The following is a 25,485-nucleotide window of genomic DNA, read 5'->3' as shown; positions in this document are numbered from 1 at the left end:
CCCCCCCCTCCCTTTGCTGTAAAAGCAGCCTACACTCTTCTGGGAAGGCTTTCTACTAGAGAGATGTTGGAACATTGCCGCGGGGACTTGCTTCCAATCGGCCACAACAGTATTAGTGAGGTCAGGCTCTGATGTTGGGTGATTAGGACTGGCTCACAGTTGGCGATCCAATTCATCCCAAAGGTGTTCCATGGGGTTGAGGTCAGGGCTCTGTGCAGGCCAGTCAAGTTTTTTTTATTTTACCTTTAACCAGCTAGGCCAGTTGAGAACAAGTTCTCATTTACACATCCTCCTTGTCTATGTACTCTCCTAACATAATCTAATGTTTTGCTTTCGCAAATATGCATATTATTAGTAGATTTTGATAGAAAACACTGAAGCTTCTAAACCTGTTTGAATGATGTCTGAGTATAACAGAACTCATATGGAAGGAAACAACCTGAGAAAAATCCAACCAGGAAGTGTGGAAATCTGAGGTTTGTAGTTTTTCAAGTGATTGCCTATTCAGTGACTTGGGGTTCATTTTGCACTTCCTAAGGCTTCCACTAGATGTCAACAGTCTTTAGAACGCCGTTTCATGCTTCCACTGTGAATATTGAGAGAATAAGAGGTCCTGGAAGTAGAAGAGTGAGAAAATGACATGAGCTCAGTGGCGCGCACTCACGTGAGAGTTAGCTGTGTTCCTTTTCTTTTCTGAAGACATTGGAATTGTCCGGTTGGAATATTACTGAAGATTTATGTTAAAAACATCCTAAAGATTGATGCTATACATTGTTTGACATTTCTGCGAACGTAAATATAACTTTTTGTTCGTGACATTTTGCGCGCGCTTCCTGCATTTGGAGTAGTGGACTGAACGCGTGAACAAAAAGGAGGTATTTGGACATAAATGACAGACTTTATCAAACAAAAACATTTATTGTGGACCTGGGATTCCTGGGAGTGCATTCTGATGAAGATCTTCAAAGGTAAGTGAGTATTTATAATATTATTTCTGAGTTTTGTTGACTCCACAAAATGACGGGTTTTGTTTCGCGTCTGAACGCTGTACTCAGATTATTGCAAAGTGTGCTTTCGCTGTAAAGTTTTTTTTTTAATCTGACACAGCGGTTGCATTAAGGAGAAGTGTATCTATAATTCTTTGAATAACAGTTTAATATTTTAATCGACGTTTATGATGAGTATTTCTGTAAATTGATGTGCTCATTCACTGGAAGTTTTGGGAGGCAAAACATTTCTGAACATTACACGCCAATGTAAAATGGAGATTTTGGATATAAATATGAACTTTATCGAGCAAAACATACATGTATTGTGTAACATGAAGTCCTATGAGTGCCATCTGATGAAGATCATTAACCTGTTAGGGCTAGGGGGCAGTATTGACACAGCCGGATAAAAAACGTACCCGATTTAATCTGGTTACTACTCCAGCCCAGTAACTAGAATATGCATACAATTATTGGCTTTGGGTAGAAAACACCCTAAAGTTTCTAAAACTGTTTGAATGGTGTCTGAGTATAACAGAACTCATATGGCAGGCCAAAACCTGAGAAGATTCCATGCAGGAAGTGGCCTGTCTGACAAGTTGTGTTTCATCTTGGCTCTTTTTATTGAAGACTGAGGATCTTTGCTCTAACCTGACACTTCCTACGGCTCCCATAGGTTCTCAGAGCCCGGGAAAAAGCTGAACAATATCGAGGCAGCCTCTGGCTGAAACACATTATCGCTTTTGGCAAGTGGCCGATCAGAGTACTATGGGCTTAGGCGCGTGCCCGAGTCAACCCCATGCTTTATTTTCTTTCGTCTGTTTACCTAAACGCAGATTCCCGGTCGAAATATTATCGCTTTTTTATGAGAAAAATGGCATAAAAATTGATTTTAAACAGCGGTTGACATGCTTCGAAGTACGGTAATGGAATATTTAGAATTTTTTTGTCACGAATTGCGCCATGCTCGTCACCCTTATTTACCCTTTCGGATAGTGTCTTGAACGCACGAACAAAACGCCGCTATTTGGATATAACGATGGATTATTTGGGACCAAACCAACATTTGTTATTGAAGTAGAAGTCCTGGGAGTGCATTCTGACGAAGGTAATAACATTTTTCTTATAGTAAATCTGACTTTGGTGAGTGCTAAACTTGCTGGGTGTCTAAATAGCTAGCCCTGTGATGCCGGGCTATCTACTGAGAATATTGCAAAATGTGCTTTCACCGAAAAGCTATTTTAAAATCGGACATATCGAGTGCATAGAGGAGTTCTGTTATCTATAATTCTTTAAATAATTGTGTTTTTTGTGAACGTTTATCGTGAGTAATTTAGTAAATTCACCGGCAGTGTTCGGTGGGAATGCTAGTCACATGCTAATGTAAAAAGCTGGTTTTTGATATAAATATGAACTTGATTGAACAAAACATGCATGTATTGTATAACATAATGTCCTAGGTGTGTCATCTGATGAAGATCAAAGGTTAGTGCTGCATTTAGCTGTCTTCTGGGTTTTTGTGACATTATATGCTAGCTTGAAAAATGGGTGTCTGATTATTTCTGGCTGGGTACTCTGCTGACATAATCTAATGTTTTGCTTTCGTTGTAAAGCCTTTTTGAAATCGGACAGTGTGGTTAGATTAACGAGAGTCTTGTCTTTAAAATGGTGTAAAATAGTCATATGTTTGAGAAATTGAAGTAATAGCATTTCTAAGGTATTTGAATAACGCGCCACAGGATTCCACTGGCTGTTACGTAGGTGGGACGATTTGGTGCCACCTACCCTAGAGGTTAAAGGTTAGTGATTAATTAGCTGTTTCTCTGGTTTTTGTGACACCTCTCTTGCTTGGAAAATGGCTGTGTGGTTTTCCTTGTCAAGGTGATGTCCTAACATAATCTAATGCTATGCTTTTGCCGTAAAGCCTTTTTGAAATCGGACAATGTCGTTGGATTAACGAGAAGTGTATCTTTAAAATGGGATATAATAGTTGTATGTTTGAGACATTTGAATTATGAGATTTTTGTTGTTTTGAATTTGGCGCCCTGCTATTTCACTGGCTGTTGGCAGTGTGTCCCGCAGGTGGGACGCTAGCATCCCACATACCCCAGAGAGGTATTTAACAGCTGAATATCAACTGTCGGGTGGCAAGAAGACCCAACTCGCACAACGGATTGGTGTGAGCTGAGAAAATTGCTCTAATAAGCCCAGTCACCAGGCAAAATGTCTCAACGCAAACTCAGGAAAAGAGAACAGTTTTAATGGCAATTATTGAAACGAGGGAAATACCAGCTTTCGAGTGCTGTGTGATTTATTTCAACATTTTTCCCCCCCACAATTGGCAGCATTTTACAATCTGAATGTCTGGCGTGACCAAAAAGTAACCACAGGATTTGCATAGGCCATTTGAATGAACAAACAGTAGGCCACTAAAATTCACACTAATTATAAACAAAACCACAATTGTATTAGTGCCAGTGGGATTTTAAATCGGGGTTAAACAACCCGGTGCATCAGCCATGCAGCCGCCATGCTGCATCAGACAGGTGATTGTGCATCAGCCATGCAGCCGCCATGCTGCATCAGACAGGTGATTGTGCATCAGCCATGCAGCCGCCATGCTGCATCAGACAGGTGATTGTGCATCAGCCATGCAGCCGCCATGCTGCATCAGACAGGTGATTGTGCATCAGCCATGCAGCCGCCATGCTGCATCAGACAGGTGATTGTGCATCAGCCATGCAGCCGCCATTCTGCATCAGACAGGTGATCGTGCATCAGCCATGCAGCCGCCATGCTGCATCAGACAGGTGATCGTGCATCAGCCATGCAGCCGCCATGCTGCATCAGACAGGTGATCGTGCATCAGCCATGCAGCCGCCATGCTGCATCAGACAGGTGATTGTGCATCAGCCATGCAGCCGCCATGCTGCATCAGACAGGTGATTGTGCATCAGCCATGCAGCCGCCATGCTGCATCAGACAGGTGATCGTGCATCAGCCATGCAGCCGCCATGCTGCATCAGACAGGTGATCGTGCATCAGCCATGCTGCATCCGACAGGTGATCGTGCATCAGCCATGCTGCATCCGACAGGTGATCGTGCATCAGCCATGCTGCATCCGACAGGTGATCGTGCATCAGCCATGCAGCCGCCATGCTGCATCAGAGATTTTACGGTTGGCTGTAATATAGAAAGGTACTTGACCAGGCTGCAAATGAAACATGAAATCACCCACAATTGAAATTCAGCGTGCATAACTTGCTTTCCTGTGATCTTGGCCCGTGCCAGTAATTTACCTCATTCAGGCCAGTAGTTTTCACTTGGTACTGGCCCGGAGTGCCACTATAGCAAATGTACCTGAATGTGAAGCCCTGAGATGAGGTGCCACGGAGTGAGTCACTCTAGACAGAGGGAGCAAAAAAAAGAGAGCAATCTTCACCTGTTACAAAAACCTTTCCACTGCCATATCACCGTTTAAAAACATTCAACTATTCAGATGTTACATTCTGGGCTTATTAGTTAGCCCACCCCACACAAACACACACACACACACTCCGCCACCGCCCACCATCTCGTCTGACAACCTCTGCTTGCGTGTCACGTCGCCATGGCAACATGTTCCGCGTGTGTGTGTTCGTCTATGACTCACTCCCTGAAAGTTGCATCGGCGGTGCTTGAAATTAGGCACTGTGGACCCAGAGAGGGAACTGGTCTGGAATAAAATAGAACAAAACGAAATAACTTTGTGCATGGTCACCAGGAAATTACTGACGCACAAGATCTGAGGTGCTGCTGCTACGATGACATGCTTCTGCTCCCCCCCCCCCTCCCATCCTCTCCTGCTCTCCCCCCCCTCCCATCCTCTCCTGCTCTTCCCCCCCCCCCCCCCCATCCTCTCCTCTTCTGCTCTCCCCCCCTCCCATCCTCTCCTCTTCTGCTCTCCCCCCCCTCCCATCCTCTTCTGCTCTCCCCCCCCTCCCATCCTCTCCTCCTCTCCTCTGCTCCCCCCCCTCCCATCCTCTCCTCTTCTGCTCTTCTCCCCCCCCTCCCATCCTCTCTTCTCCCCCCCTCCCATCCTCTCCTCTTCTGCTCTCCCACCCCCTCCCATCCTCTCCTCTTCTGCTCTTCTCCCCCCCTCCCATCCTCTCCTCTTCTCCCCCCCCTCCCATCCTCTCCTCTTCTGCTCTTCTCCCCCCCCCTCCCATCCTCTCCTCTTCTCCCCCCCCTCCCATCCTCTCCTCTTCTGCTCTTCTCCCCCCCCTCCCATCCTCTCCTCTTCTGCTCCTCCCCCCCCCTCCCATCCTCTCCTCTTCTGCTCTCCCCCCCCCTCCCATCCTCTCCTGCTCTCCCCCCCTCCCATCCTCTCTTCTGCTCTCCCCCCCTCCCATCCTCTCTTCTGCTCTCCCCCCCCTCCCATCCTCTCTTCTGCTCTCCCCCCCCTCCCATCCTCTCTTCTGCTCTCCCCCCCCTCCCATCCTCTCTTCTGCTCTCCCCCCCTCCCATCCTCTCTTCTGCTCTCCCCCCCCCTCCCATCCTCTCCTGCTCTCCCCCCCCCCTCCCATCCTCTCCTGCTCTCCCCCCCCCTCCCATCCTCTCCTCTTCTGCTCTCCCCCCCTCCCATCCTCTCCTCTTCTGCTCTCCCCCCCTCCCATCCTCTCTTCTGCTCCCCCCCCTCCCATCCTCTCCCCTTCTGCTCTCCCCCCCCCTCCCATCCTCTCCTCTTCTGCTCTCCCCCCCCCTCCCATCCTCTCCTCTTCTGCTCTCCCCCCCCCTCCCATCCTCTCCTCTTCTGCTCTCCCCCCCCCTCCCATCCTCTCTTCTGTTCTTCTCCCCCCTCCCATCCTCTCCTCTTCTGCTCTCTCCCCCCTCCCATCCTCTCCTCTTCTGCGCTTCTCCATCTCACGTGTCCTTTCATTTATCTGGCTCTTTTTATACACATGCCATCTGAGCTGTAGAGAGTAACGCCTCTGCCTTTATCAAACCACTGTACTTCCTCCCACTGCACCTCCCCCTCCCAGCTCCTCTTCTCTCCAGGCTAAGAAACACCAGAGAACGACCCATCAATCAACCAAAGTCAGGTTAAGACCTGGAGGAGTGATTTTGCCACTGACCAGCCTGCTTGAGGAGGAGAACTGGATGGAGAATACAACACTAGTTTCTCTTCACTGGGAACATTCCCTTATTTTCCTGACCTATGTCATGCAAGTAAGCATTTAAATTGTACTGTGTACACCAGGTATATCCTGTGTAAATGAAAAATAAACTGTTGATTTGAGAAATATTGTTTTATAACATTGTCAAGTAAATAAAATACTAGTTCATGATATAGCATGTGCAGTCTCCCCCTTAAAATATGCGAGATTAAAATGCAGTTAATGTGATATTACAGGAGGAAGCTTCAAGAGCTTCCCCTACAAGCTGTGATATTATAGGAAGAGGCTTCAAGCGCTTCCCCTACAAGCTGTGATATTACAGGAGGCTTCAAGAGCTTCCCCTACAAGCTGTGATATTACAGGAGGAGGCTTCAAGAGCTTCCCCTACAAGCTGTGATATTACAGGAGGAGGCTTCAAGAGCTTCCCCTACAAGCTGTGATATTACAGGAGGAGGCTTCAAGAGCTTCCCTTAGTTGCCAACAGAAAGTGTCAGATACTTCAAATACATCCTAATTGTTCAGGTTTTGCTACGAGCTACTGAATCGTATGGCTGAAAGTAAATATATTTGCAGAGAAATGGCATCAGTCAGTAAATTAATGCAGCTATACTGGTTATTGATATTCTAATTATGAACATCTTTATAGGGGAACGGCAGGTGTTACTCCGCTTCAAATGGCAGCTTTAGAGAGACCCACCGTTGTTGGTTGGGGTACAAGCCGGCCAAGCCGACCCACCGTTGTTGGTTGGGGTACAAGCCGGCCAAGCCGACCCACCGTTGTTGGTTGGGGTACAAGCCGGCCAAGCCGACCCACCGTTGTTGGTTGGGGTACAAGCCGGCCAAGCCGACCCACCGTTGTTGGTTGGGGTACAAGCCGGCCAAGCCGACCCACCGTTGTTGGTTGGGGTACAAGCCGGCCAAGCCGACCCACCGTTGTTGGTTGGGGTACAAGCCGGCCAAGCCGACCCACCGTTGTTGGTTGGGGTACAAGCCGGCCAAGCCGACCCACCGTTGTTGGTTGGGGTACAAGCCGGCCAAGCCGACCCACCGTTGTTGGTTGGGGTACAAGCCGGCCAAGCCGACCCACCGTTGTTGGTTGGGGTACAAGCCGGCCAAGCCGACCCACCGTTGTTGGTTGGGGTACAAGCCGGCCAAGCCGACCCACCGTTGTTGGTTGGGGTACAAGCCGGCCAAGCCGACCCACCGTTGTTGGTTGGGGTACAAGCCGGCCAAGCCGACCCACCGTTGTTGGTTGTGGTACAAGCCGGCCAAGCCGACCCACCGTTGTTGGTTGGGGTACAAGCCGGCCAAGCCGACCCACCGTTGTTGGTTGGGGTACAAGCCGGCCAAGCCGACCCACCGTTGTTGGTTGGGGTACAAGCCGGCCAAGCCGACCCACCGTTGTTGGTTGGGATACAAGCCAGCCAAGCCGACCCAGTGTTGTAGGTACAAGCCAGCCAAGCCGACCCAGTGTTGTAGGTACAAGCCAGCCAAGCTGATACAGTATGTTCCTGGCATTGTCCGCTGTGACAGGGTTGTTATGTTGGGCCTTTAGTAGAGGTTCACGGGTGTAATATGCATAAATAAGTGTCAAACATTAAAAGACACCTGTTCTGAACGGACCCGAGCGCAACTAGACCAGTCCCGTATAAACCGGGTCCGATCCAAGTGAGGGAAGCAGCAGAAATTACATTTGTAAACTACTTTAAAGCCGTTACAAAAACTCAGAAAATGTCCATGACATATCTAATATTGGAATGATAGGGTTTCACAGTATTCCTTACCCACCAGTGTCATGATTGGCTGTGATATTCACCTATTAAATGTCTCACGTCAGAGCAGCATCTGTTGTCAAACTGGGAAAACTGTTCTGACTTTGTGGCTGGGTTATCTAGCAAAAGTCGCAATTGTGTCCTGACTGCAAAGATTCTACACTGTTAATTCAATTTCAGTTTGTGAATCATTGGACCATCTTAGTTGCTTTGAAATCATTTTTGAAATAGTGGATGCTTCAAACAGCTGTAAAAAAAAAAAAAATGTTATTGAAAAACTATTTCACAGCAGTTTAGATGGTACAATGATTCCCTAGACTGTTAAGTGCTTGTTTTCTCTCAAATTGTAGAATTTTAGCAACCAGGAAATGAGAGTTATTTCCACTAGACAACACAGCCAAAGTCAGAACAGCTTTCCATTGTTGACTACAGATGCCACTCCGGCAGGAGAAATCAATAGGCGAATATCACAGCCAATCTGTGAAACGCTATCATTCCATAATTGTAATTCCATCTTCCATTGATCCGATAATCTTCTAATTTGCTTTGCCACACAAAGGCTCTATGACCGTAGTGCCCCATTGATGACTTGTGATTGGCCGACAACATCCAATCCTGTTTTATCGACCACAACACTCCCCATCGTACAGAACTAGTTTCCGTTTACGCATCACAAAAGGACCATTTGACAGTTAAGATTTGAATTCGGTCTCTAGTTGTTTTAACAGAATGGCCTACAGTGTTTTGTTCAGCTCAGATCTACAGTTGAAGTTAGAAGTTAACATACACTTAGGTTGGAGTCATTTAAACTCGTTTTTCCAACCACTCCAAACTTCTTGTGAACAAACTATAGTTTTTGAAAGTCGGTTAGGACATCTTTGTGCATGTAATTTTCCCAACAATTGTTTACAGACAGATTATTTCACTGCTAATTCATTGTATCCCAATTCCAGTGGGTCGGAAGTTTACATCCACTAAGTTGACTGTGCCTTTAAACAGCTTGGAACATTCCAGAAAACGATGTCATGGGTTTAGAAGCTTCTGATAAGCTAATTGACATAATTTGAGTCAATTGGAGGTGTACCTGTGGATACATTTCAAGGCCTACCTTCAAACTCAGTGCCTCTTTGCTTGACATCATGGGAAAATCAAAAGAAATCAGCCAAGACCACAGAAAAAGAAATGTAGACCTCCACAAGTCTGGTTCATCCTTGGGAGAAATTTCCAAACGCCTGAAGGTACCACATTCATCTGTACAAACAATAGTGCGCAAGTATAAACACCCTGGGACCACGCAGCCGTCATACCGCTCAGGAAGGAGACACGTTCTGTCTCCTAGAGATGAACGTACTTTGGTGCAAAAAGTACAAATCAATCCCAGAACAGCAGCAAAGGACCTTGTGAAGATGCTGGAGGAAACAGGTAAAGTATCTATATCCACAGTAAAACGAGTTCTATATCGACAAACTGAAAGGCCGCTCAGCAAGGAAGAAGCCACTGCTCCAAAACCGGCATAAAAAAGCCAGACTACGGTTTGCAACTGCAAATGGGGACAAAAATCGTACTTTTTGGAGAAATGTCCTCTGGTCTGATGAAACAAAAATAGAACTTTTTGGCCATAATGACCATTGTTATGTTTGAAGGAGAAAGGGGGAGGCTTGCAAGCCCGAAGAACACCATCCCAACCGTGAAGCACGGGGGTGGCAGCATCATGTTGTGGGGGTGCTTTGCTGCAGGAGGGACTGGTGCACTTCACAAAATAGATGGCATCATGAGGATGGAAAATGATGTGGATATATTGAAGCAACATCTCAAGACATCAGTCAGGAAGTTAAAGCTTGGTCGCAAAATTCACCCAACTTATTGTGGGAAGCTTGTGGAAGGCTACCCAAAACGTTTGACCCAAGTTAAACAATTTAAAGGCAATGCTACCAAATACTAATTGAGTGTATGAAAACTTCTGACCCACTGGGAATGTGATGAAAAAAATAAAAGCTGAAATAAATCACTACTATTATTCTGACATTTCACATTCTTAAAATAAAGTGGTGATCCTAACTGACCTAAGACAGGGAATTTCTACAAGGATTCAATGTCAGGAATTGTGAAAAACGGAGTTTAAATGTATTTGTCTAAGGTGTATGTAAACTTCCGACTTCAACTGTACATAGCCTATAGACCTTGTGTATTTAGCAAAATAATTGCAAATATGTATTTATTCAGGTTCAAAGTGCAGAACAAAAGTCCTTGCAGCGAACGGTTCTTTACACCCCAAATAAATGCCCATAGCCCACACCCTCTCATGCAATGCAATTGTAAATGCGCTATAGAGGCCGGCAAACAGAATACCTGACGAGAATACGTCCAAGTGAATAAATCGCCTCTACCCTCCTTTCTAATGGCGAATGTGCAATCACTGGAAAATAAACTGGGTCAGCTCTGTTCGATACTATCCTATCAACGTACTCTCAACTGTAATATCATGTTTCTCTGAGTCGTGGCTGAACAAGGACATGGTAAATATAAATCTAGCTGTTTTTTTCTATACATTGGCAGAACAGAACAGTGGAGTAGGGGAAGCCCAGGTGAGGGAGTGTGTGTTTCTCTAAACAGCTGGATATGCATATAACTGGTAGATTTGGATAGAAAACTCTAAAGTTTCCAAAACTGTTAAAATAATGTCTGCGAGTATAACAGAACTGATATGGCGAAAACCTGAGGAAAATCCATCCATGAAGTGCTATCATTTTGAAATGCCTGTTTTACCATTGAAAGCCTATCCACCATACAAAGACTTATGACGCAGTTCACGATCCCTATGGCTTCCACTACATGTGGCCAGTCTTTAGGCATTGTTTCAGGCTTTTACTCTGAAAAATGAAGGAGAAACAGCACTTTCAATGGGAGGACAGTGAATTTCCAGACATGAGTCCTGCGTGTGACCGGGACCGTGCCTTTGTTTTTCCTTTTCTATTGATGAAGTTATTGTCCGGTTGAAATATGATCGATTATTATGACTAAAAACAACCTGAGGATTGATTATAAACATCGACATGTTTCTACGAACTTCTATGGTACTTTTTTTTATTTGTCGTCTATCTGTTGTGACCGCGCTTTGTTCCAATGGATTACTGAACAAAACGCACCAACAAAATGGAGGTTTTTGAATATAAAGAGGGACTTTATCGAACAAAATTAACATTTATGTGTAACATGGAGTCTTGGGAGTGCAACCTTATGAATATCAAAGGTAAGTGATATATTTTAATCGCCATTTCTGACTTTTGTTTCTCCTCTACTTGGCTGGTTACTGTTTAAATGATTTGTCTGCTGGGTGCTATTCAGATAATTGCATGGTTTGCTTTCGCCGTAAAGCCTTTTTGAAATATGACAGTGGTTGGATTAACAAGAAGTTCATCTTTAAACCGATGTATAACACTTGTATGTTTCATGAATGTTTATAATGAGTATTTCTGTTTATGAATTTGGCGCTCTGCAATTTCACTGGATGTTGGCCAGGTGGGACGGTAGCATCCCACACCCTCTAGAGAGGTTAAGGAAGTCTCTGGATTCTGCTCGTCCGAGTTACAAAGCTGTAGACCATACCATTTTGCCACCACAAACCGATGTTGGCACTAAGACCAAACACAACGAGCTGTACAGGGCCATATGAAAACAAGAAATTGCTGACCGAAAGCATGCTCCTAGTGGTCAGCGACTTTAATGCAGGATAACTGAAATCCGTTTGACCTCATTTCTATCAGCATGTCACCTTGTGAAACTAGAAAGAGAAAAAAACTTGATCAATTTTACACACACACACGACACACAAACACACACACACACGACACACACACACACACACCTCTCCCTTGCCATCCATCTGCAAAATATGACCATAACTCTTCCTGATTCCTGCTTACAAGCAAAAACTAACAGGGAGTACCAGTGACACACACACAATACAGAAGTGGACCAATGAGGATGCTAAGCTACAGGACTGTTTCGCTAGCACAGACTGGAATATGTTCTGGGATTCCTCCGATAGAATCCGTCAACGGCTTCATTAATTAGTGCATCGACGACGACGTCATCATCATCCGCAGTGAGATCGCAAGTTCATTCAGTGTACAAAACATCAGGAACACCTTCATGATGGTAGTGCTATAACAGACATGTTCTCTTTCTCAGTCAAACAGATCAAGAGACATACATTTGCCACACATGCTCAGGGATGAGTCTTGCTAACCTGTGGAGTTCGGTTCTGTTGGGCAGCATGGGGGCGCTGTCAGACAGGAAACCCATTCATGGAAGGTCATTGCCTTGAAAAAGTGCATCCATAGATGATATATAGATATATAAATAAAACACATTTGGTAGTACATTTACGTCATTTAGCAGACGCTCTTATCCAGAGCGGCTTACAAATTGGGTCAACATCTTCAAAAAACATTTGCCCAAAATACTTAAAATGCATATTTTGTGATCAGATTGATTTTGGATATTTAAGAAGTGTGGTAAGGAATACAGAAGCAGCTCATCCTAGCGTAATGTGGCCAATTTGTCCGGATGGTGACGCTATGGGGCAAGTGTGTGCGCGCACGTTAGACTATTTGTGTGTGTGTGTGAGAGAGAAAAACATTTCATTGTGAAACACTAGTGCTCCTGATGGACCTCGTCAGGGAACTAACACTTTTGCCATTTTATAACTAAAAACTCACATTTACCAATAATAAATAACAGTACCTAGCTTGAACCGCAGCAACGCTGTTTGCAACTTCAACTGTTTTTGTTATGACTTGTTAATATATATATATATATATAGGGAGGGCGTATAAAGGTCAAGTGAGAATGGGCATGTGTGTTATTGAAAAGAGATTGGAGGAGGGTCTTCAGGTTGACAACAGCGTGGGCTGACTTGGACTAGCCATTGGTATCAGCAAGCAAATTCTACTAAATATATTGGACTGCATTCTGTAGTCTACACCGTCTCCTTTCAAAAGTAAAACCGCTTCATCTCTCCCCTGTCCCCTCACACGTGATAATGATGATGATTTCCAACGGATAGGGTACATAAAGCTGTAGGTAATATGAAACCTAAACGCATTCATTAAGGTGTCAGTAGCTACAGGGCTGAAACCTAACGCATTCATTAAGGTGGTAGTAGCTACAGGGCTGAAACCTAATGCATTCATTAAGGTGGTAGTAGCTACAGGGCTGAAACCTAATGCATTCTAACGCATTAAGGTGGTAGTAGCTACAGGGCTGAAACCTAACGCATTAAGGTGGTAGTAGCTACAGGGCTGAAACCTAACGCATTCATTAAGGTGGTAGTGGCTACAGGGCTGAAACCTAACGCATTAAGGTGGTAGTAGCTACAGGGCTGAAACCTAACGCATTAAGGTGGTAGTAGCTACAGGGCTGAAACCTAACGCATTAAGGTGGTAGTAGCTACAGGGCTGAAACCTAACGCATTAAGGTGGTAGTAGCTACAGGGCTGAAACCTAACGCATTAAGGTGGTAGTAGCTACAGGGCTGAAACCTAACGCATTAAGGTGGTAGTAGCTACAGGGCTGAAACCTAACGCATTAAGGTGGTAGTAGCTACAGGGCTGAAACCTAACGCTTTAAGGTGGTAGTAGCTACAGGGCTGAAACCTAACGCATTAAGGTGGTAGTAGCTACAGGGCTGAAACCTAACGCATTAAGGTGGTAGTAGCTACAGGGCTGAAACCTAACGCATTAAGGTGGTAGTAGCTACAGGGCTGAAACCTAACGCATTAAGGTGGTAGTAGCTACAGGGCTGAAACCTAACGCTTTAAGGTGGTAGTAGCTACAGGGCTGAAACCTAACGCATTAAGGTGGTAGTAGCTACAGGGCTGAAACCTAACGCATTAAGGTGGTAGTAGCTACAGGGCTGAAACCTAACGCATTAAGGTGGTAGTAGCTACAGGGCTGAAACCTAACGCATTAAGGTGGTAGTAGCTACAGGGCTGAAACCTAACGCATTAAGGTGGTAGTAGCTACAGGGCTGAAACCTAACGCTTTAAGGTGGTAGTAGCTACAGGGCTGAAACCTAACGCATTAAGGTGGTAGTAGCTACAGGGCTGAAACCTAACGCATTAAGGTGGTAGTAGCTACAGGGCTGAAACCTAACGCATTAAGGTGGTAGTAGCTACAGGGCTGAAACCTAACGCATTAAGGTGGTAGTAGCTACAGGGCTGAAACCTAACGCTTTAAGGTGGTAGTAGCTACAGGGCTGAAACCTAACGCATTAAGGTGGTAGTAGCTACAGGGCTGAAACCTAACGCATTAAGGTGGTAGTAGCTACAGGGCTGAAACCTAACGCATTAAGGTGGTAGTAGCTACAGGGCTGAAACCTAACGCATTAAGGTGGTAGTAGCTACAGGGCTGAAACCTAACGCATTAAGGTGGTAGTAGCTACAGGGCTGAAACCTAACGCATTAAGGTGGTAGTAGCTACAGGGCTGAAACCTAACGCATTAAGGTGGTAGTAGCTACAGGGCTGAAACCTAACGCATTAAGGTGGTAGTAGCTACAGGGCTGAAACCTAACGCATTAAGGTGGTAGTAGCTACAGGGCTGAAACCTAACGCATTAAGGTGGTAGTAGCTACAGGGCTGAAACCTAACGCATTAAGGTGGTAGTAGCTACAGGGCTGAAACCTAACGCATTAAGGTGGTAGTAGCTACAGGGCTGAAACCTAACGCATTAAGGTGGTAGTAGCTACAGGGCTGAAACCTAATGCATTAAGGTGGTAGTAGCTACAGGGCTGAAACCTAATGCATTAAGGTGGTAGTAGCTACAGGGCTGAAACCTAATGCATTAAGGTGGTAGTAGCTACAGGGCTGAAACCTAATGCATTAAGGTGGTAGTAGCTACAGGGCTGAAACCTAATGCATTAAGGTGGTAGTAGCTACAGGGCTGAAACCTAATGCATTAAGGTGGTAGTAGCTACAGGGCTGAAACCTAATGCATTAAGGTGGTAGTAGCTACAGGGCTGAAACCTAATGCATTAAGGTGGTAGTAGCTACAGGGCTGAAACCTAATGCATTAAGGTGGTAGTAGCTACAGGGCTGAAACCTAATGCATTAAGGTGGTAGTAGCTACAGGGCTGAAACCTAATGCATTAAGGTGGTAGTAGCTACAAGGCTTAATATGGACAACATTTGGATAAAGGTCTTCTCTGACACTGATCTACCAGACACAATAACGAAGTGTTTTTTGTTCAGTCTGTCTCGGTCCAGACAACTCATACAGGACTTCAAGTTGGAGTTCGAAATGGTACCCTATACCGTAAGAGGACAAAGTCAAAAGTAGTGCACTACATAGGGAATGAGGTGCCATTTGGTACACAGCGCAAGTTAGGTGTCAGTCAGTCAACCTTGTTGTGTGCTATACTTTCTGAAGCTTTAAGAAAAACTTGATGCATTTTTCAGGGAGAAATCTTTCCCTTCTGTGGTTCAGACCATGTGGTTCAGGACTTACAAGTTCACATCCCAAATGGCACCCTTTTCCCTATATAGTGCACTCATTTTGACTAGGGCCCATAGGGAATAGGGTGCCATCCATGGTGGTTAGGTCTAACCCAAGTGACAGTTTCGGGGGAACCAAGAACACCTGAGGCCTAGAGGAGAAACACAATAATCTATAAAGCGTTAAAAGTTAAATTGAAGTGTGTTACTCTTTACAAAAGGTGGGAGACCGAGGAACCCTCCCCTGTCTAGACAGAAGGAAACCTAGAGGAACCCTCCCCTGTCTAGAGAGAAGGAAACCTAGAGGAACCCTCCCTGTCTAGACAGAAGGAAACCTAGAGGAACCCTCCCTGTCTAGACAGAAGGAACCTAGAGGAACCCTCCCTGTCTAGACAGAAGGAAACCTAGAGGAACCCTCCCTGTCTAGACAGAAGGAAACCTAGAGGAACCCTTCCCTGTCTAGACAGAAGGACCACATAAACTTCATGACAGTTGTAAGTAAAGCTATTCCATAGCTGGAGAGGAGAGAGTAGAGGAGCATGCATACTCATGTCCTTGTCTGTCAGATTCCAAAAAAATACTAACATATTACCCACACAAAGGAGAATTCCAACTGCTGCTGGGTAAAAAAACGGACAAATACGAAAGCGAAACAGATCTCATCCGTATTCATGACTCCGTAGGGCCACAGCCTTAGCATGCAGACAGAATACACTCCACCCCATGTTCTATTAGCTGGCACTGCAGACAGAGACCAGACAAACTGTAGCCAACTTGGACTCAGCACCGATCAAACTCCCTGGCTGGTTTTGTACTCTCTGGGCTAAAGGAGGCATCTCCCATGTACTTTATTTGGGCCAATTGAACTCCTCAGGAGGTGGATGAAGTCCCATACCTCGTAGCAGGGCAGAGGGAGGGCCACAGGAACATACAGGACTAACAGAAAGAGGTCTAATTAGAGTGGTGGTAAAGATCAAGTGGTCTGCTGCTAAAATTGATACGGTCTCCTTATAATTAAAGGGAAATTCCAGATATATACACAATTTTTCTTCATTAGTCCATTGTTAACACGATCCCAAAATGTTTTGCATGTCAGCAGTCAAGTTTAAGATATTGGACATGTTTTTTTTTTCTCCCGCTCCACCACCTGGGGGTCCACCACCGCCCAGAGCCGCCGCCACCTGGGGGTCCACCACCGCCCAGAGCCGCCATCTTGGGTCACTACCGACCAGAGCCGCCATCTTGGGTCACTACCGACCAGAGCCGCCATCTTGGGTCACCACCGACCAGAGCGATATACAGTATATACAGTGCATTCAGAAAGTATTCAGACCCCTTGACTTTATAAATGAAGGCTGTTGTGAAACAAAGTGGATGAAGATAGTTTAACCCCTCAATCTACACACAATACCCCCCCCAAAAAACAAATCTAACCAAAAACAGGTTAAAAAACTTCAGCAAATATATAAAACCAGGTTAGAACTGAAATAACATTGACACTCTCCCTCTCGTGCGTCTCTCCCTTTGCAAATATGTCTGTAAAGTTTTACAGCTGTTGACATGTTATCCTGTGTGTTTGATTGAATTCAGTCCAGGAAGCCTTGTAATCCAGGATTAGATCAGATTAATGCTGCTGACCCCAAAACAAACCTAAAAGATTTAATCTCAGGGTTTCAGATGGTAACAAAAATCAGATTGTTCATTTGGTTGTCATCAACAGAGCATAGCCTCAACTTCAACCCTAACCCTTTGCCAATAAAGTTAATTGAATATTTTTTATTTTAACCCCCCCCCCCCCCCCCAAAAAAAAAAAAGAGCTTTACTGTTGTCCTGAAATACACAGAATAAACCCCTACAGACTGTGGTCTAAAGTAGTGCATTATAAATGAAGGGTTCCATTTTGGACAGACTCCTTCTGATAGAGCAAGTAGAAGCTTTTCCAATGGGCCTGGTACTATGTAGAGAAGAGTTAAGATAGAGAGTACCAGAGTCATGTATTTATACTTGGGCCAATATGGTTTCTGCATTATGATACGTTTACATAGCATTACAACGTTCTATGGCAGCCATGTTAGTTCCCAATTAACATGACATGGACTTTTGTACTCTTTTAATCCTTGAGCAGGCCGTTTAAGTGTTTGTGTCACTTAAGTCCAAACAGTGTAAAACAATATATATATGTAGCAAAGACAACATACTCATCATTTCCTTTCAACAATATAATCTTTGAGAACTAACAATCACAAGAAATAAAACCTGGACGGGGAGAATAAAAATTCCCAAAACAATTAACTTAGCATTATTCATTTAGTTATTATGCTAGAACAAAATAAACACTGATTTATCCATGGCAAAATGCATAGAATTGCAGGAAATGAGCTTTAAAATAATATTTTCTCTCAGCCGCATGGAGAAAATCCCAGAATTGCAGGAAATTGGCTTACATTCTATAGTTAACAAAAATAACCGCAATGTAACGATCAGCAATTTTACTAAATTACAGTTCATAAGGAAATCCAGTCAACTGAAACACATTCATTAGGCCCCAATCTATGGATTTCACATGACTGGCCAGGGACGCAGCCATTCAGAGTTTTTCCCCACAAAAGGGCTTTATTACAGGCAGTAACACTCCTCGGTGCCATCAGCCGTCCTGGTGGCTGGTCTCAAATGATATATTATATTTTTGTTCAGTATACAATTTCTCCGCCGTGCCAAGCCAACGAGCGCTCCCTGCCGCGCCCACACCTTAAACACCCCCCCCCCCCCCCCCCCTTTTTTTTTTTTTTCAACTTCACGGGGAATGTAAAAGAAAAATAATTAAAAAAATATATATTATGTATTTACATCACACTAGGACAGCCATGTAAGCTTCATAGAATAGCTCCTCATTAACATAGCATTGTTTAAATATTCCCCATGTTATGCAACTGTCTAGAACAAGAACACTAAATTCTAAAGCTTCCTACATACAATACATACACAAAAGCATGTGGACATACCATCAAATTAGTGGATTCGGCCACACCCGTTGCTGACACGTGTATAAAATTTAGCACACAACCATGCAATCTCCATAGACAAACATCGGCAGTAGAATGGCCTTCCTGAAGAGCATCAGTGACTTTCAACGTGGCACCCGTCATAGGATGCCACCTTTCCAACAAATCAGTTCATTGAATTTCTGCCCTGCTAGAGCTGCCCCCCGGTCAACTGTAAGTGCTGTTATTGTGAAGTGAAAACGTCTAGGAGAAGAAAAAAAAACCAGCTCAGCCTTGAAGTGGTAGTCAACACAAGCTCACAGAACGGGACCGCCGAGTGCTGAAGTGTGTAGCACGTAAAAAATCTTCTGCAACACTCACTACCGAGTTCCAACTGCCTCTGAAAAGATCAACACAAGAAGTGTTGGTCAGGAGCTTCATGAAAATGGGTTTCCATGGCCTAGCAGCCACACAAGCCTAAGATCAGCCGACGCTTGGCATTGCGCTTGTTGGAGTGGTGTATAGCTCGCTACCATTGGTCTCTGGAGCAGTGGAAAAGCCTTCTCTGGAATTACGAATCACCATCTGACGGTCCGACGGACAAACCTGGGTTTGGCAGATGCCAGGAGAACGCTACTTACCCCAATGCATAGTGACAACTAAGGTTTGGTGGAGGAGGAATCCGGGGCTGTTTTTCATGGTTTGGGCCCCTTAGTTCCAGTGAAGGGAAATCTTAATGCTACAGCATACAATGACATTGTAGACAATTCTGTGCTTCCAACTTTGTGGAAGGCAATTTCCTGTTTTAGCATGACAATGCCCCCGTGCACAAAGCGAGGTCCATAAAGAAATTGTTTGTTGAAATCGGTGTGGAAGAACTTTACTGGCCTGCACAGAGCCCTGACCTCAACCCCATCGAACACCTTTGGGATGAATTGGAACGCCGACTGTGAGCCAGGCCTAGTCGCCCAACATCAGTGGCCGACCTCACTAATGCTCTTGTGGATGAATGGAAGCAAGTCCCCCGCAGCAATGTTCCAACATCTAGTGGAAAGCCTTCCCAGAAGAGTGGAGGCTATTATAGCAGCAATGTTCCAACATCTATTGGAAAGCCTTCCCAGAAGAGTGGAGGCTGTTATAGCAGCAATGTTCCAACATCTAGTGGAAAGCCTTCCCAGAAGAGTGGAGGCTGTTATAGCAGCAATGTTCCAACATCTAGTGGAAAGCCTTCCCAGAAGAGTGGAGGCTGTTATAGCAGCAATGTTCCAACATCTAGTGGAAAGCCTTCCCTGAAGAGTGGAGGCTGTTATAGCAGCAATGTCCCAACATCTAGTGGAAAGCCTTCCCAGAAGAGTGGAGGCTGTTATAGCAGCAATGTTCCAACATCTAGTGGAAAGCCTTCCCAGAAGAGTGGAGGCTGTTATAGCAGCAATGTTCCAACATCTAGTGGAAAGCCTTCCCAGAAGAGTGGAGGCTGTTATAGCAGCAACAGGGGGGATCAACTCCATATTAATGCCCATGAATTTGGAATGAGATGTTCGACGAGCAGGGTCACTTTTGGACATGTAGTGTACTTTCTCACAACAACAACAAAAAAGAGGGAGAGACAAAAGAAAGAAAACAAAAACACATGAGAGGGTTTCCATTTGGGCTAGGTTGATCTGCAGACACTACAGTGGGAACATCCCCTCACAGGCTGGGCCCTGTTCCCTCCCAAACAGCACCTTACTCCCTATATCGTGCACTACTTTTGACCAGAGTTCTTATGGGATTCCCCATGGGCCCTATTCAAAAGTAGTGCACTATGTAGATACTAGAGTACCATTTGGGATGCAAAACGGAAGGGGGTTGCTCTGATCTGTGGTAGTGGTTGCTTTGGTTCTCCACCAGCAGCAATAGTAGAGATGAGGACAAGCTGATAGCATTGTGATAGAGAAAACACTACACTGGGCTCTATGTAAACGGTCATATTTAAATGACACACAGTGGGAGGGGGAGAATTGTAAATGTTATATCTCTATGAAAAACACAATGTCCTCCGAAAGCAACAAAAAAAACGCTACAGTCAAGAACAGGCACCGCTCTGCTGGTGTCCAAGTGGAAACCTGTTCCCTATCGACTACACAATAGGCCCCCGGTCAACAGCAGTGCACTATATAGGAAATAGGTTGCCATTTGGGACGCAGACCGTGTGTGTGATTTGGTAAAACATTGCATTTATTTTTTGCCATTGTCCAGTGTTATCAGATCAGTACAGACAAAGGAAAGGAAAGGAAGCGACAAGACATTTGAGACCCAAGGCACATTATCCCAATATACTTTCCTCTATTAGTGGTCATGAGGGAAGATCAAGGCCTCAGAGTAGGGGAGTGGGCCCCAGAGCAGGGGAGTGGGCCCCAGAGCAGGGGAGTGGGCCCCAGAGCAGGGGAGTGGGCCCCAGAGCAGGGGAGTGGGCCCCAGAGCAGGGGAGTGGGCCCCAGAGCAGGGGAGTGGGCCCCAGAGCAGGGGAGTGGGCCCCAGAGCAGGGGAGTGGGCCCCAGAGCAGGGGAGTGGGCCCCAGAGCAGGGGAGTGGGCCCCAGAGTAGGGGAGTGGGCCCCAGAGTAGGGGAGTGGGCCCCAGAGCAGGGGAGTGGGCCCCAGAGTAGGGGAGTGGGCCCCAGAGCAGGGGAGTGGGCCCCAGAGCAGGGGAGTGGGCCCCAGAGCAGGGGAGTGGGCCCCAGAGCAGGGGAGTGGGCCCCAGAGCAGGGGAGTGGGCCCCAGAGCAGGGGAGTGGGCCCCAGAGCAGGGGAGTGGGCCCCAGAGCAGGGGAGTGGGCCCCAGAGCAGGGGAGTGGGCCCCAGAGTAGGGGAGTGGGCCCCAGAGTAGGGGAGTGGGCCCCAGAGTAGGGGAGTGGGCCCCAGAGTAGGGGAGTGGGCCCCAGAGTAGGGGAGTGGGCCCCAGAGTAGGGGAGTGGGCCCCAGAGCAGGGGAGTGGGCCCCAGCTCTCCTCCCCTCCAAACCCCATCCCCACTAGCTCACATCAAAGTTACTGAGAGCGTAGGCCAGCTCTCCTCCCCCTCCAAACCCCATCCCTCCTAGACTTACGTCAAAGTTGTTGAGAGCGTAGGCAGGCTCTCCTCCCCCTCCAAACCCCATCCCCACTAGACTCACGTCAAAGTTACTGAGAGCGTAGGCCAGCTCTCCTCCCCCTCCAAACCCCATCCCTCCTAGACTTACGTCAAAGTTGTTGAGAGCGTAGGCCAGCTCTCCTCCCCCTCCAAACCCCATCCCTCCTAGACTTACGTCAAAGTTGTTGAGAGCGTAGGCCAGCTCTCCTCCCCCGGCAGGGTGGTTGAAGGCAGCATCATCGGAGGCGGTAGCCTGGGCAGCATTAGAGATGCCTGAGACAGCATGCTGAAGCTGTTTGTAGATCAGGTCACGGTTCGCCTGGAGAACGGAATTAAATTCCAAACGTTATTTAGGGGAAACTAAAGATAAAATACATTTACAAGATGTGTCTTTGAAGCGCTTTGAGATTCTGTATGTAATGAAATGTGCTATTGAACTTCAAAATCTATTCTAATTTCATCCCAGAGGATAGCTCTTGAAAGCATTAATTAAAAACAGTTTCAAGGACCACTTAGTGGGCACGGAAATGATTGAAGACACCGTTCTATTACAGACCTTGTACGCAGCCACGTCCGGGTGTTGGAGGCAGGCGCGTGAGGCAGTGTAGAGCATGGGGATGTTCCTCTGAAGAACACCGCGGGCAGCTGCCATCTGATCCTTATGGTGAACATCCTTCAACTCCTACGGGGGGGGGGGGGGGAGAGAAAGACAAGGCATCATTAATATTACACTGTTTAGAGACATTACATGGTCTGAGTGACCTAGATTCTCCTTTCTGCCTGCCTGTCTGTCTGTCTGTCTGTCACTCCCCTGCGGTGATACAGTCATTAAAATCAGGCCATTCCAACAGGCCTCGCCGTACAGCTTTAAATGCATAGCATTGTGCTAGTGGCTTTGTGCTAGTGGCTCCCAGCGTTATTTCATGGGAGAGACAGCACAGACTGCTACCTCCCAAATGACATTATTCCCTATATAGGGCACTATAGACCCTACGGTCATTAGTCAAAAATGCACTATATAGGGAATAAAAATGCTGCCATGAACTAAGCAAAATAAAATGAAGGCTTGTAAAGGAAGCCTAAAGTAAAAGAATAAATATTATAGTATTTACATTAAGTAAATCAACATTGGCCTGCCGTACCGTAACACCGCAGGAGAAATTGTACCCGTTCTTAAGTTTATATTAGCCTAGTTAATATAGAAACACATTTAGTCACAACAACCTGGATGGTTTGGTGTTAAATCTAAACCTAACAAGATCGGGAGAGAAAAAAGAAAATAAACAAGTGAAATATAAATGATGAGCATTGAGAGAACATCCTATAATATAATGTGTGTATATCCTATCTGAATAGGCTGGTGATGTTGCTCATCCCATTACTCAGCCATGTCACCTGGGAAACCCATGAAATACACTTCACTGTTACTACATTCCACAAGAACACCCTCTGCTACTGATACACTGCCATGTAAAACTGGTGAATATGTCACGTCTTGGTCGCTACCTCTGGAGGAAGCACAACACTCAACCCTGTCAACACAACACTCGACAGTTGCACCCCTCTGAGCAGGGTAGTGTAAACAATGGTCTCTGAGCCAACACTAAGCAGGGTAGTGTAAACAATGGTCTCTGAGCAGGGTAGTGTAAACAATGGTCTCTGAGCCAACACTAAGCAGGGTAGTGTAAACAATGGTCTCTGAGCAGGGTAGTGTAAACAATGGTCTCTGAGCCAACACTAAGCAGGGTAGTGTAAACAGAATGGTCTCTGAGCAGGGTGGTTGAGCAGGGTAATGTAAACAGAATGGTCTGAGCAGGGTGGTTGAGCAGGGTAATGTAAACAGAATGGTCTGAGCAGGGTGGTTGAGCAGGGTAATGTAAACAGAATGGTCTGAGCAGGGTGGTTGAGCAGGGTAGTGTAAACAGAATGGTCTGAGCAGGGTGGTTGAGCAGGGTAATGTAAACAGAATGGTCTGAGCAGGGTGGTTGAGCAGGGTCGTGTAAACAGAATGGTCTGAGCAGGGTGGTTGAGCAGGGTAATGTAAACAGAATGGTCTGAGCAGGGTGGTTGAGCAGGGTCGTGTAAACAGAATGGTCTGAGCAGGGTGGTTGAGCAGGGTCGTGTAAACAGAATGGTCTGAGCAGGGTGGTTGAGCAGGGTAATGTAAACAGAATGGTCTGAGCAGGGTGGTTGAGCAGGGTAATGTAAACAGAATGGTCTGAGCAGGGTGGTTGAGCAGGGTAATGTAAACAGAATGGTCTGAGCAGGGTGGTTGAGCAGGGTCGTGTAAACAGAATGGTCTGAGCAGGGTGGTTGAGCAGGGTAATGTAAACAGAATGGTCTGAGCAGGGTGGTTGAGCAGGGTCGTGTAAACAGAATGGTCTGAGCAGGGTGGTTGAGCAGGGTCGTGTAAACAGAATGGTCTGAGCAGGGTGGTTGAGCAGGGTCGTGTAAACAGAATGGTCTGAGCAGGGTGGTTGAGCAGGGTAATGTAAACAGAATGGTCTCTGAGCAGGGTGGTTGAGCAGGGTAATGTAAACAGAATGGTCTGAGCAGGGTGGTTGAGTAGGGTCGTGTAAACAGAATGGTCTGAGCAGGGTGGTTGAGCAGGGTAATGTAAACAGAATGCTATAGCAATGTTTTTGAAAGGGCTGAAATGTACAGGCATTTTCCTTATCTTGGAGTTTTATTTAGTTTTTACCTGAAATTGTAGTAACAGCCTGTTACATTCTGAAATTCTGTGGTTTAAAAATCGGTTTAAAAAATGTTTTGCTTCACTGCACAGGCAAGCCGCCACCGAGGCACAGGCAAGCCGCCACCGAGGCACAGGCAAGCCGCCACCGAGGCACAGGCAAGCCGCCACCGAGGCACAGGCAAGCCGCCACCGAGGCACAGGCAAGCCGCCACCGAGGCACAGGCAAGCCGCCACCGAGGCACAGGCAAGCCGCCACCGAGGCACAGGCAAGCCGCCACCGAGGCACAGGCAAGCCGCCACCGAGGCACAGGCAAGAAGCAACTGCACAGGGAATTATCAACAATTTGAATTACAATTTGCTTTTACCTCGATATTGACAAAACTAAGCCTGGTTTATTCTAAGGTAACTTTAACACGGTAGCTATGATTCAGCAAACAATTCAGCTAGCCAGCACATTTATGTGAGGATGCAGAAATTATTTTGTTTAGCTAGCCAACGTTACGTAGGAGTGTAACACCATAAAGTTACTGTACTTTCATATTCGTATGGAAGGGGATAAATGTTAATTATTGATTACGCTAAAGTTACTTGATCCTGAAGCATGTTGTTAGCTAGCAGGAGTTTGCCGTGTATTGTCAGCTAATTTAATGTGTACGGACGAGAAAATAAACCCCTTGACTGCACATACTTGTGGGTTTTAGTATTATTTAAAGAGTGTAATATGGTTTGGTTGCACTATTCAATATTGTAATATGTTCTTAGAAGAAAAAGTTTCTCGGCTTGTTAAATTGCGTGCGCTTACCGGCTAGTAGCTACTTTGATATTTACAGGAAATGTGAGCTACGAAACCAAGGCTGTCTCCTTGCCAGCCACAACGCAAGGCAGTAACGTGAACTGAAAACAAGAAATCTCTTCAGTCACTCTGCTCCTCAGACCCCGTCTCTCGTAGTGGAAATAGGGCCTCGGTAGCTAAGACACGGCTCCTCAGACCCCGTCTCTCGGTAGCTAAGACACGGCTCCTCAGACCCCGTCCTCTCGGTAGCTAAGACACGGCTCCTCAGACCCCGCCTCTCGGTAGCTAAGACACCGGCTCCTCAGACCCCGCCTCTCGGTAGCTAAGACACGGCTCCTCAGACCCCGCCTCTCGGTAGCTAAGACACGGCTCCTCAGACCCCGCCTCTCGGTAGCTAAGACACGGCTCCTCAGACCCCGCCTCTCGGTAGCTAAGACACGGCTCCTCAGACCCCGCCTCTCGGTAGCTAAGACACGGCTCCTCAGACCCCGCCTCTCGG

General features: G+C 46.2%; 1 protein-coding gene across 1 annotated transcript in view; it reads right to left on the bottom strand.

Moving 5' to 3' along the window:
• The window catches only part of LOC106604127 (catenin (cadherin-associated protein), alpha 1), a 246,912-nt gene that overhangs the window by 179,353 nt on the left and 42,074 nt on the right, over positions 1–25,485 (bottom strand). The window contains exons 6-7 of the mRNA XM_082974984.1: positions 22,054–22,179; positions 21,673–21,816 (exon numbers count right to left, since the gene is read on the bottom strand). Coding sequence (XP_082831110.1) covers positions 21,673–21,816; positions 22,054–22,179 — 270 coding nt within the window. The remainder of the gene's footprint in view (positions 1–21,672; positions 21,817–22,053; positions 22,180–25,485) is intronic.

This window comes from Salmo salar, chromosome 05, assembly GCF_965601325.2.
Source record: "Salmo salar chromosome 05, fSalSal1, whole genome shotgun sequence".
NCBI lineage: Eukaryota > Metazoa > Chordata > Actinopteri > Salmoniformes > Salmonidae > Salmo > Salmo salar.
Note: the sequence above shows the minus strand (reverse complement) of the source record. Positions and strands in the feature narration are given on the sequence as shown.